Here is a 13732-nt window from a genome sequence, read left to right on the forward strand (position 1 = left end):
ATTGTATTCTGTTACATAAACACTTCACGCTATTGCATCATCTGTCTCTAGGTCCCTTGCCAGACACGTTTGCCAGTTTCTGGAGGATGATCTGGGAGCTTGACATACAGACAATTGTCATGTTGACCAATTTGGAGGAGAAGGGTCGAGTTAAATGTCATCAGTACTGGCCAGATGATAAGGTCACAATCCCTGGTTCTGTGAAAGTGTCAATACAGGAACAACTAGAGTTAGCTGACTACGCAGTCAGAACGTTTTCTCTGAAGAGAGTACGAATTCTATATTCTGCTGAGTAGTTTAATTTGATGGGGTTTTTTTCTTATTTAGAGTGGCTCTAAAGAGGAGAGGATAGTAAAACAGTTTCACTACACAACTTGGCCTGACTTTGGTGTTCCAGAACATCCTACACCAGTGTTACGATTTACTCGTCGTATTCTTTCTTCTGATCAGCAAGAGGCTGGTCCAATTGTGGTCCACTGCAGTGCAGGAGTGGGACGATCTGGTACTTTTATTACACTACACTCACAGCTGCAACGTATTGCAAGTGAGGCCACTATTGATATCTTCCCATTTGTGAGACAAATGAGATACCGTCGATGCCACATGGTGCAAACTGAGGTGTGTGTACGTGTTTGTGTGTGTGAGTGAGTGTGTGTGTGTGTGTGTGTGTGTTTGTGTGCATGCATGCTGCACATGGACGCACGCATTTATGACTAGTTTAATGCTATCTTTTTCTACAGCCACAATATGTATTCATCCATGATGCCCTGCTGGAGGCAGTAGAGTGTGGTGATACAGAAGTAGTGGCCCGAGATCTCAAGATCCAGTACAGGTACACCATCATATAGTCACTCTACACCTTCAGTCATCCTTGTTGTCCTTTACCCAGGAAACTATCAAGTGCCTCTGAAGGTAACCCTACCAAGCGTTTGATCGAAGATGAGTTTAAGGTATAATAGTTAATGTGTTTAGCAACACTTGCTGTTTAAATACTAATTATTTAGAAAATTGATGATTCTATTCACCTAAAGACAGACCATGTGGCAGGCCAGGCTCCAGCTAATAAAGCAAAAAATCGTTATGCTAATATTCTACCATGTGAGTTATGTTGCTGTATAGTTGTGTGTGGATCATTGCCTTGTTTACTTTGCAGTTGATGGATCAAGGTGTCGTATTAGTGCGATACCTGGTCAAGAAGGCTCTGACTACATTAATGCTAGCTATGTTGATGTAAGTGTTTGTAGTAGAGTATACTCACCTTTCTATCCAACCAGTACTGAATAGAATAATTATTGGTAAATTCTATTGGTAGTTGATGCAAAGTTTTTGTTACTGTATAGCCTAAATATTTCAAGGGGGGAAATTTCAGTGATTTCACGGTTTTGGGAGTTAATAGCGAAAATTTTATCCTTTAAATATTTAGGCCTCCATAATAATATAATCTAATACATTTTGGGAGTGTTTGCAAATCCATGAAGAAATTTTTTAGCAACATTGTTCAACCTTGCCCCTCGAAATATTTAGGCTATACAGAAATTTTTAAGGTCCTACTGTAATACAGCAATCATTTTGTGTTTCCGCTTTCAGATAGACAGTAATATGCCATGTAGGATGTTTGGAGAACTGATTGAGAGCTCATGAATAAAATGCATTGTGATCAACACATCTGTCTGTACGTGTTATTTCAGCACCATCATTATTATTTTAGGGTTACCTGAAGCAGAAGGCTTATGTTGCTACACAAGGTCCATTACCCGACACAGCAGCGGAGTTCTGGAGGATGGTATGGGAGCTGAAAAGTGCCACCATTGTAATGTTAGTGAAGGAAAGAGAACAAGGACGAGTGAGTTGTTCTGCCAGAAACAGGAGTAACATTAAGCTTCTTGTAAACTTGTTGACTAACTTTGCTAGAGTTTAGAGCCATTTCTTACTGTAAATGCTGGCCTCAAATGTATGCAGTTGATTGGTTTACCCTAGCCCATAAGGCCACATTGGTTAATGGTAAATATGTTGATATTCTACAGGTGAAATGTCACCATTATTGGCCAGACACTGGTGCTGAGACGTTCAACCAATACCAAGTTGTGGCACATGCAACCAATGACTACCAGGAATACACACTGAGAGAGTTCAAGTTGGTTGACAAAAAGGTATGCTAGTTTTAGTGTAGAAATTGTGTATCTGTCCGTCTGTGTGCACACATGTGTGTGTCCATGTAATATTTCTTATGTCTACATCAATGTTTGCTCACTCATCTGAGACAGAATATCATGCCTGTTTAAATGTGCATTTTTCTACAGGATAACTCTTCCTTACCAGTTAGGCACTTCCAGTTTAGTACATGGCCTGAGGGTGGAAATGTTCCAGAGAACAGCGCGGGACTGATTGATCTCATCGGACAAATACAAAAGTGGCAACAACACTCAGGAAATAAGCCAATAATAGTACACTGCAGGTAAAGTGTTGACCACACTGCTTGGTTTCTAATGCTAAACCAAAAATAATTATTGACATGTCAATAGATGACATATGTAATGTACAATTCCGTTTGCTGAATACATATTTTAAAATTAATAAAACTGTAGGGATCCATATCTTTTGTTTTACTGGAGCTGTGCTGTGTATGTGCCTTTCCCCCCCTTACTTTGTTTATGTTATTTGTTGTATTTAGTGGAGGAAGTGGTCGCACTGGTACCTACATTGCCATCAGCATGTTACTAGATCGGTTAAAGGTGGAAGGCGTGGTTGATGTATTCCAGACAGTACGAGCACTGCGATTGCAACGGATGCACATGGTCCAGAGCCTGGTAAGAATTAACATGGACAACTCAGCATTGGTTCTAATATTTTCCTCCTTTTTTAGGTACAATACGAATTCTGCTATAAGACTGTTCTGGAGTTCCTGGATTCTTTCGAATTATATTCCAATTTTAAATAAGTTTTATTCTTCACAATAACTTGTTAAGTAACTTATTATTAAATGTGTAGAGATTATCTTATATGTTTGTAGGAAGGAGTGGCCATACATTTTATATTATTTAACTGTACGCACATCATATACTGCACCTAATCTTACATGTATTTAATTTTTACTCTCTTTAGTTATTGTAATATCTTGCGAACTAGAAATATGGTACATTCACAGATTTGGCATTTGCACTTTATAAGGTGTACCTGGCTATACAATGGTGGATCATTTCATCCGAACTACAATATAACTGTATAATAAGAATATCCGGCCTGTTGTATGCTGTCATCACACTAGGGTATATAATTATGAGTATTTAAAATGTATGTTTGTGCAAATGATGCTAGATAGCATGCAGATTGAACTGCCTGAACAGAAGCAATGTGTACTGTCCAACCATGCACACTTCATAATTCTCAATTTACATGACTGTTGCTATAGACTGGCAATGGACGTATAGCTCTTATTTTATGGTCAGTTGCAACAGGAGCCTATAAGTGCATTTGGTGCTATAAGCTACTGGTTGCAACATGTGGTGGGATTACTAAAGCATGATCCAAAACAAAATATTCCAACATTAACGGAGAAGCTATATTAAAAAATGGTTTACCATAATATCAAGAGTAAATAATGGAAGAGAGAGTATCCAACTGCCATATACTGCATCAAAAATGAGCACCGTCAAGTAGAGAAGCCATCCTGTAGTGCTTTCAAAGACAGTGTTGAATGAAGTAATAAACACCTGCTAGGTCAGTCTGTTTGTAGTGCCCAGGCATGATTTGAAGTCAAACAGTCTGAGCTAGAAGGTGTTTATTACTTCATTCAACACTTACTTTGATAGCACTACGGGATGGCTTCTCTACTTGACTTGCTCATTTTTGATGCAGTATAAGGCAGTTGGATACTCTCTCTTCCATTATTTACTCTTGATAATATCTATTGCCTATATATATATATGAACGTCTTTGTAGTTAGTTAATTCAATAGTAGCAAGAGTTCATATTATATGCAGTGACCCTATAATGAACTCTTGTCCCACATGCATGTTGTACGTTCCATGTTCAAAACTCATACTAGCTTACACATACAGTGAATCATCTCTATAGTGGACACAGGGACTGGCCCCTGTTACTGTAATTCACTGATTTTAAAATGTACATTTTCTTGATCACACATACATAAATTGTAATCCACCATTAGTAACTACTTTTGAAAACTTTGAGCCTCCAAATTTGCCTGCTTTTGAAGTTCATACTCGTCAACCATTATTCTGGTCAATTACATCTTTATAGCTGACACCATGTTTGTTTAAAATTGACTCAACATTCTTCAAACCAGTTATGACTAGTTTTCTTAACTCTGGAGTGTATGGATCAAAATCAGATTTGTGTATCCGATGGAAGCTGTTGAACTCACCATTTGTAACACAGTCAATGTCTTCTTTAGTGTAAGGAATTTGTATGAAGTCCAACATCTTCTTAACCTGAGTAGCCAGGTCAGTCAACATGTCCTCGTACTTAACAACAACCGTTGGAATGTCAACCTCATCTAGCCAGTACCTTATCAGGTCTGGAAATGTCTGCTTCATAACAACATTTACAAATCCCTTCCATTGAGTATTAGTTCCTATATATAGAAAGAAGCAATAGTGAGCATTACAGATGACCACCATTATAAGACATCTTGGGACAAACCCAACTTCTATTGCAAAAAAAGTCTTTAGGAGAAATGGGGCCAGAGCTGATAACAAAATCTTTGTGCCCTTAATTATAAAGGGTTGTAATTAGGTTGAATAGGTTCAGTTAATAGATGTTGTAGTCTCCAAGTTAAAACTCATTATTGTAAGTATGTTCACACTGGCCTCAAAACATTAATAACTCGCATATGGACCAGCATAAGATCTCATTATTGACCTGCTAAAATATGTATTTCAGTGACATTTTATTCATGACCTATCAACATTCCCAACATACGGAAAAGCAGTACGGTCTATTTAGCTCTTTTCCACTATTCCACACACCTTTATACTGTCATCAGTCATTATCTAATAGGCTGAATTCTTGAAAAAAAAGTCCTTTAACAGGTATCAACCAGAGGAGAGCGGAAGCGGTTTAAGTGCCATTAAAATGAATTAGCTAAACCATCGGTTTCCGGATGAACTAAAATGTGTGGACGATATAACAAACTGTGGCATCATTGTTTGGTTTAGAATATAAATACCTTGCTAGCGCTAGTATTGCTATATGCACGAAATATTGTTTCATCAGTTTTGCCTATAAAACTAAGTGCTTAAACAAACCGCACCATTCCTTACAGGAAGCACAACCAAAATATCACCAGATGCTCACATTCACTAGTTTTGTATTGAAACTATTGAGGTTCATGTGATTAAACTATGTAATTAAAGTAATATTTTCACGTAGCGCCTGAAGCGCTTCCGCCCTACTCTGGGTATCAACATAATTATAAACATGCCGATTATGAACAATTCCCACTGTAATGGGTACACTGTGATTGACTACCTACCCACACATTGTTCAACACACTCCATAAACAAAAATATGCAACTTGGAATGTAAGTCTGTGAGAAGATTTGTTATCCTATAACCTATAGCTTGCTGCACATGTACATAGTGTAGAGCTACCATATGCAGTTGAGGGAAACTATTACAATCTCAGTTAAAGCTCAGTACAACTTCCAATAAGGATGATAAAGTGGAATCTGTCTAAACCAGCACCCACAGACAACTTCATTTTCTCTGCCAATTCACTAGCCACCAACCTTTTTTTTTTTACTAAGGGCAATAAATTTTGGTCTATATCTAAGTAAGTAACCAGTTCAGACAAGTTCTACTGTAAAATGTATATTAAATAAGTACGGATGTAAACATACCAAAGTGTTTCTTGTCTACATTCATTATATGCTGTTGTCCGCCACGTGATTGTGCCACTGTAACCTGTCGTTTCCTCTCTGAAACAATGCTATCAAATGGATTACGCATAATAAAGATGACCCCATCAACATGTTTTGGATGAAAATGGCCAATAGATGGGTCTCCATCACGAGGATAGTGTGTCTTGATTGCAAGTACATTAGAGCTTATAATTTGTTCTCCATAAAATCCACTTGATCTAAGTCCTCTGTCACAAAAGATTGACCCAGTGAATATTCCAGTAGCTTGTTCCAGTACAATCCGAGTCCACGTGTTTCCTGATCCCGGGAAACTGACCAACATTATCACCTTTGTGCTGTTCATAAAACGCATGTCTGAAAATTTACGACAATTACCATGACTGGTTGGTGTTACATCTAAGAATTTCTCAAAACCACCTTGATGACCATATCTGGTGTAATCAGGGTTACACCTTAAAAATGCTAACTTTGAACTTCTGTCAAGAAACTCGGATCCTCTGACATGATAATGATTTATCAGGTAGTTGATGTCAGAATCAGATACAGATTCCTCAGCGGCTCCAAACTGCTCAAAAATCTTGGAGAATTTAGCAGGGTTGTCTGTGGGTGGTACAAAGGGGTGAGTAGTCTTTTCCAAACCAACAGAAGTCTTTTGAGCCACAAACTCAGTGATAACATCACTAATAACAGGCTTGTGTTTATAGAAGACTTTTGGTGAAGCAATTGCCTGTGAATTGTTTATGGATTTGTCATTGTTGAATTCACCATTAATGTAGTAGAGATAGTACAAAGCTGCTACGGTAACAGCTCCAGTTACCCATGTGTACCTGTTCTTCCTGTCAGGATAAAAGTTGTATGAGGGTAAGTGTATGGTAAGCATTGGTATATACTTAGCATGGAGTTATACAGTGAAATTTTGGCTAGCAGTACTTTATTCTTCTTGTAATGGCCAAGCCAAGTAGGCCCCCCAAACATTGAGATGTGTTTCAGCATGTTAAGTATGTTCTTTTACACAGCTAAGTTAAAAACCCATAGCCGAATCATATCATATTACCCTTACCAGAACTACTTAGTAACCATACATCTAAATACTCGTTATGAAATAAGGAACTCAATTGTGTTGTTTTTGTTTACATAATACGAAGTTATTAAGTCTAAACATTGGTAAAAACCAGCTCAAACAAACAACGGAATCCCAACTATCTACAAAGGTGCCCTACACTCCAAAGAACTATTCTATACAGTTTACTTTCAGTGCGATCCATTCCACAGCTGGTTTCTTTGTTATTTGTCCCATTTTTGCTGTTGCACATGCATATCTGCACTCATGACCACCATGCCAATTCTGGGATAAAGCAGCTGACTGTTGACTTTATCTGTCTCCATCGATGTATAACACTTTCTTTGTCACTAACAATTTGTTTTCAACTCAAAAAACGATTGATTCGCTTATTATGAAAGGTTACACTTTACGCTATTACATAACAAACGCGCACTAGTCCGGGAAGGATCTGGTTATCCCAGAAATGTGACCTCTATAGGCGTGTCCACTTTAGCACTAGCGCATCTCACTATTACACGCTCTAGTCATGTTGCTGTCAGACCTTCAGTGCTGGTCACTGTAAAGTGCTAATAATAAATACTATAGGTTTAAGGAAGAAAATCCAGGAAGCCTGAGTGTGGCCCCGACTAGACATTGGGTGACCTGCAGTTCAAATCATGGGGTTGGAGGGATTTTTTTCCTTACTTTGGCCCCTTTTCTGTTACACCTTATCAGTCAGTCTGTAAGTCAAGTCATTAGGTCTAAGTCCCTGAAATTAGGTTAGGTGATCCTAAGGCTGCAGCACATGTTGCTGTCAGACCTTCAGTGCTGGTCACTGTAAAGTGTTAATAATAATAATAATAATAAATAGTTTATAGCGAAGCTAGACTTTATTTCCTTCATGATTTATAATGCCACGCCGCCATATGGCGGCTACTGCCATTAATGGGTTAATGTTTATGACCTCATTAATAAGGTGCCTTATTATAGTGACCTGGTCCTAGGTTAATTGCGGGAAGAGGATTATTATGTATTGACTGTTATATTAGAGTAGATGACTGCTCTATTAAAATCTTTGACTAAGATTCAGGGGCAAACACACCCACAGCGGAGGGGCTCCAAACCCTTTATGTTGGTATTAGTATAGTGATAGGAATAACATTAGAGGGAAAGGTGGCACTACCACTATTTGGTACTATTGGAGTAAAAAATCTATCCAAATGTTACGGGGCACATCCCTAAACATACAATGAGATGCAGCTGTAGTCTCACGTGGCCAGAGCCACCAGGCTCCATTTTCTACTCAATCAGGGGAAAGCTGTCTAGCTACAAGACATACCAGTTATGCTGTAGCATTGCTTTGTGTTAACTATATTACAAAGTTGTACCAGCACTGAGCAGCCACAACAAAATTATTATGCACCTATCAATGTAATCCCGACTACCACTAATACGGCTGAGGCAGGGATTTGCATCACTGAAAATTACAATTCCCCACCTACTGGGCGATGCAAACCCCGACCTACAAACCCCGGGAATACTGGGGCTAGAAGGGGGAGAATAAACGTCTTAATGATTAAGACAAAATATACAATACAAGCATACAGGGGCCTAGACACAGGGGTACCATGTGCTGATGGATCAGTACAGGAGGATTTGTATGGTAGTGTGGAGTTGGTCAAATGGTCAGTTAGTTCGAGTGGATTCTAGTATGAACGTAATAGCTAGCACCCGAGACACTCCTTCCTAAACTGAAAGCAACACCTTTGCTGTCTGAGTGAATTTCTTTAGTGAAGACAAATCCCCACTATGTCGGGGAAATTTAGCGATCGATTCCCCCACCATTTCCCCACCTCAGCCCGTATCAGTGGTAGTCGGGCATTACATTGATAGGCGCATTACGTGACGTCAGACAACGAAGTTGAGACACTAGTACTCACATAAGGGATCGCTGTGTACACATCTTCCAAGTTCAGCTTAATCCTGTTTCTTGTAACGCAGTTTAGTGGCTACTTTCCTCGACAATGAACATAACGATCCAGCATTGGTGTGCATTATTTACGAGCGCAAATCATCACGTGATAAATCGATCAAAAATTTGAACGGCCTGCCGATATCTACTGAATCTATGATCTAACTTTGGTGGTTAAGTTAGACTGACACCAGGTAATCAGCGTTGGTCACGGGGGCTTACCCCTGCTCTGGGATTTTACCTGTTCGGACACCCTGGCCTCATCTAATTTATCTACTTCTGCTAGTGGTGGCAGCCGGCTGGCAAACTCTCAGCACTGAGAGTCAGCTAAGTTCAGAAAGTATTCTTCTCTGACTCCATCATTTCATTTCTCCCCTCTATGTGTTGAGACCCTGGGTGCTTGGAGATCATGTGCACGCTCAGTAGTGAGACGGATTGGTTCCCGGGTAATGGAACAGTCTGGTGATAATAGCCTAAATAGGGCAACCCAATTTTTACTGAATTCAGAAGGTTACTGTCGATGTTCAGCGCGAGGGGTCCGTCACTGGCAGGAATATCGTCGAACATCAGAATTGAAATATGGAATGTGGAATATATTCAAATCATATTTCCGTATATGTACGTGTATTTTCGTATATTGTTCTTATCACGTGATATAAGATTACGTCATTTAATAATCTGCGGCGGGCGTCAATTATATCAAACTTCTTGTTCTTATTATTATTATTACTGTGTAAACCTCACAGAGAATATATAACACAGATAATGGTACAAATGAGTTCTATAATTACAGAGTGGTAGATGTTGAAACACAACATCAAGCTTGATTTCGTTAATTTTGTTCATCACATGGTTTTACAGGTACATGTTGTTTGGAGTTGGCTGACTTCACTTGTTGCTTTGGAAAGTAGCTGCTTCCCTCAGAATTATCTTACCACTCCTCGCTTATTCTCAAGGTTATTCCACTGCTTGATGGTTTGCGGAAAGTAGCTGTAGCTCTGTTGGTAAGCAGTTGTTTTGGCTGGAGGGGTTATACTTACATTCGTCTCGGCCAGCTCAGTTACTGATTGAGTCTATATAAAATGGCCCGCTCCTCGCTGGCTCCATTGCAACATGCCGGCTAACCATCATTGCTCGTACTGTGTAATCCTCGGCGTAATCTTCCCAACTGTGTGAAAAGTACTTCATTTGATATGAACCAGTAGCCTAGATAAATAATACATGGATGGAATGTAGAGGAATCATATTCAGGAATATTGAGGAATCCAATTGAAATATGGAATATGCAAGAATATCGCGAATATTTGAAATATAATCTGAAATATGTAGGAATATGGAATATCATGGAATACAATGCCCATATTCCAAATATCGTCGATGATTTCGCTAGTGACGGACCCCTCGATTCAGCGTGGCAATGCTGCTTCTGTGATGGCCGCAACGATTCCTTCACCACAGGATTGGGCAGAGTTTGCCTCTCTGCCCACTGTTTGAATGTGAATACCTTTTCTTGTATTATTGATATAAATTATTATTCACCATGAAAAAAAAAAAGTAATCATGGCAGCTATAATATTATCAAATCCTAATTGCAGTTTAATAAGTACTTCACTCAGTTGAGCTTCGCTTTAATGTGAGGACCAAGACTAGTTCTGACATCCTGTATTTCAGTATTTCAGGCTTTTGCTATCTAAGTCAAGAGGTCCCTAGTGCTTATCTGAACCGGGTCCAAAATTTTAGTGGCTACTTGTTTTGAGGTGGTTTGGGGCTAGTCATGGACCTGCGGCTTTTCAGTTATTTGAACTGCACTACGTGGTTCCCAGGGTTTCAGATCATTAACTGAGGTTACACTGTAAATGCTATGAAAGTTCTTTTTTGGAACCATCAGATGAAATGAACTACAATGCAATACTACTGAGACCATTGTCATGGCAAAGATCATATGGATACAAAAATGTAATAAATAAATAAAATACATATGTGTAGCAAATAAGTTGAAGTCACGTTTTAAACTATGACCCGGCCAAGTTCTGGAAAACATCTTGTGATAAATTTTTGTTTGATATATTAATGACCATGTGTGTAATTCTGAGGTCTATTAATTCTAAATTCTGAGGTCTATTAATTCTAATTGTAATTCTATTAATGACCATGTGTGTAATTCTGAATTCTGAGTAAATCTGAGGTCTTCATGCAGCCCTAGTTCGCAGGACTCGTGATTACCATTAACGATTACTCCCACATTACCCCCACCTTATCCTCCTTCATCACAAAGTGCTTTTTTGAAATCCACACAGCTACAGAACTACTTTAGATGTACAATTAATATTGTTACTCTGGCCTTGACAAAAAACAGCATCAATGCTGTACACGTCAGCATTGGCAATGTACTTTGCATTATTTTCTTGTCATGCGATACAAAACTGAACACGTATGCATGCAATACTACAAGAGTTAATTCCTTTAGTTCATTTGTAATATACTGTAAGAGCTGCCAAGCACTGGGTATGTTTGCCTGTTTGAAAACTAACCACATGACAGTTTAGCTTTTGCTTGTACAATATTGCCATTGCATCTGTGTACTTTGTAATGACCATGCAACAGACAAAACTGTATTATAGTAATATAGGACGTGTAAACGTACTAGGACAAAATGGATTATTATGTATGTTTTCTTGGGGGGTATCTCCAGACATTAATGCACAAACACACATGCTCACAAAACAAAGCCTACGGCAGCCGTATGAAACACAGCTATTTCCACCCAGTGAACCAGCACTGGGATGCCTGTGCACCATACAGGCACTTGAGCCTTGTGCTGGCAAATCCTCCTGGGGTAGGGCTATAGTAACCCGCAGGAGGACTGTCCAGAGAGAGGTCACGAACCCAAAGTTCCACAATGACCTCAACACCGCTAAGCGAGACAGGGCATTTGCATCACACACACACACACACATACACACACACGCACACACACATGCACACACATATACATTATGTCCACTTGTGGTGTGATCATCATTTAGGATACAAAATAACAATTTACAATTGGTCAGATTCATTACTCCCATAATTATTTTGAGTGTTCTATCGAGTTACATACTTTTTCAATGTGTAATACTGATTCTGAAAATTCAAATCACATCTCTTTCATTAGCCCCTAACCTTACTTTTCAGCATGACTATACTAATCCATCAAAAAGAATAATAACTTCAAGCTACCAAACATGGAAGAACAACAACATGTTATTTAATTCAGAACCTTTATTCGACACCACTCAATGCAAAGCTTTTAATTTTCTACTGTGTATAGCTACTGCCTTTAAACGTTTACATAGTTTAACTTCCTCTATTACTTTACAGCTCCTGTTACTACTGTAGCAGTAGGTGCTTCACACTATAAATTTTGCTGTTACATTGCTGCTACTATAATGTACTATCAAATCCTGGTGGCTGGCCTGCCAGTTATCTCCTACTGCATGTCAGTCCTGGTTACATAGTTGACTATATGCACTAGCTGTTGGCTACTGACTAGCTGGCTGACTATTGACTAACTGGTTGGCTGCATGGTCATTGGCTGTTGACTAACTGGTTGGCTGTTTACTAGCTGGTTGGCTGTTTACTAGCTCATTGGCTGCTGACTAACTCTTTGGCTATTTACTAGCTGGTTGGCTGTTGACTATGGCCAGTTAGCTGTTGTAAATATCGTATACTAGCTGGTTAGTTTCTGTTGGCTGACTGTAGTTGACTATCTGATTGACCGATACTGACTTCTTTCCTAGGTACTTTTTGAAGTTTAAGCTGCTTTGTGCTGTAGTAGTTATTCAGCAGCAAAGCTAGTGATGATACATGTGTAGGTGACCATAGTGCATGCAGTGAGGAGCAGTACGAGACAGTATTATAAGTACCAAGCAAATAAGTGAATAGTGGTAGGAGCATCAAGATGGTTGCTATTGTTGAGTCAATGTACGTATCCCAGTTTGTGGCAGCGTAAACAGAAATCAAAGCTTCTAATGAAAATGAACATCTAGAATAGAGGGTGGAAATATTTCAACAACTTTGTTATTTACAGCAGTCCAGGTATATAGTCCAAAATAAGTATTATGTGCAGGGGTGGATCTAGGATTTCCCAAGGGGGAGTGCTAAGCTAGGGGGTGGGGGTTAAAAATGTGCCAGTTGATATACAACCAGTAGTGCAGTGTGAGAAGCATACTCAGCATGAGGACTGCATGCTTCATCTAGGAGATCTGGGGGTGTGCCCTCACAGGAAAATTTTGCAATTTAGCAATCGAATCAGTTTGGCAATAATATTGACTGAACTTCATTGAATAAGCATTGTGAGCCACTTTAACTAAGTGAAATCATCACATCAATGGTAATTGGCTTTCATATAAGGGCACAGCATAGATGCTGCAGTATGGTTTTGAGTTCAAAGTTGAAATTCAAGGGCCTAGCTAAGAGTTAGTCTTTGTTCTTTACGATTTTAATGATGCCGGATGTTCTATTAGAGTAGTTGACTGTTCTATTAGAGTATTTCGATGTTTAGCAGCTTTTTACTCCTTTGATCCCCTCTTGTTGATTTCAGAAGAGATTAGCTCTCCATATTTTCATTTCCCCGGCATGCATGCTTTAGATGCACCTGCACCTGTACCATACTCTATTGCTTCTATTTTCTAGCTAGCACATAGTCAGTGCCCACTACCCGACACAGCAGCTGAGTTCTGGAGGGGAGATGAAGTGTGCCACCATTGTAATGTTAGTAAAGGAAAGAGAACAAGGACGAGTGAGTTAACAGTATGCGCGCGCGCACTTATGTAACAACTCACGTGACCATAA

The 13732-nt window shown here is 39.2% G+C and overlaps 2 protein-coding genes across 2 annotated transcripts; one reads left to right on the forward strand and one right to left on the reverse strand.

The window, feature by feature from the left end:
- Positions 1 to 29: 29 nt before the first annotated feature.
- LOC136255362 (receptor-type tyrosine-protein phosphatase alpha-like) lies at positions 30 to 3101 on the forward strand. Its single transcript, XM_066048109.1, has 11 exons — positions 30 to 269; positions 328 to 618; positions 741 to 832; positions 890 to 950; positions 1005 to 1098; positions 1154 to 1230; positions 1709 to 1843; positions 2025 to 2150; positions 2301 to 2455; positions 2672 to 2807; positions 2864 to 3101. The coding sequence occupies exons 1-11, from the start codon at positions 87 to 89 to the stop codon at positions 2936 to 2938; spliced, it is 1425 nt and encodes a 474-aa protein (XP_065904181.1). The 5' UTR covers positions 30 to 86; the 3' UTR covers positions 2939 to 3101.
- Positions 3102 to 4029: 928 nt separating this feature from the next.
- Positions 4030 to 9035, reverse strand: LOC136255367 (WSCD family member GA21586-like). The gene is made up of 3 exons (XM_066048119.1): positions 8865 to 9035; positions 5862 to 6718; positions 4030 to 4594 (listed from the first exon to the last, which is right to left on the reverse strand). Exons 1-3 carry the CDS (start codon positions 8885 to 8887, stop codon positions 4227 to 4229), a joined length of 1248 nt encoding a protein of 415 aa, XP_065904191.1. The 5' UTR covers positions 8888 to 9035; the 3' UTR covers positions 4030 to 4226.
- Positions 9036 to 13732: the final 4697 nt, after the last annotated feature.

This window comes from Dysidea avara, chromosome 5 (assembly GCF_963678975.1).
Source record: "Dysidea avara chromosome 5, odDysAvar1.4, whole genome shotgun sequence".
NCBI classification, from domain to species: domain Eukaryota; kingdom Metazoa; phylum Porifera; class Demospongiae; order Dictyoceratida; family Dysideidae; genus Dysidea; species Dysidea avara.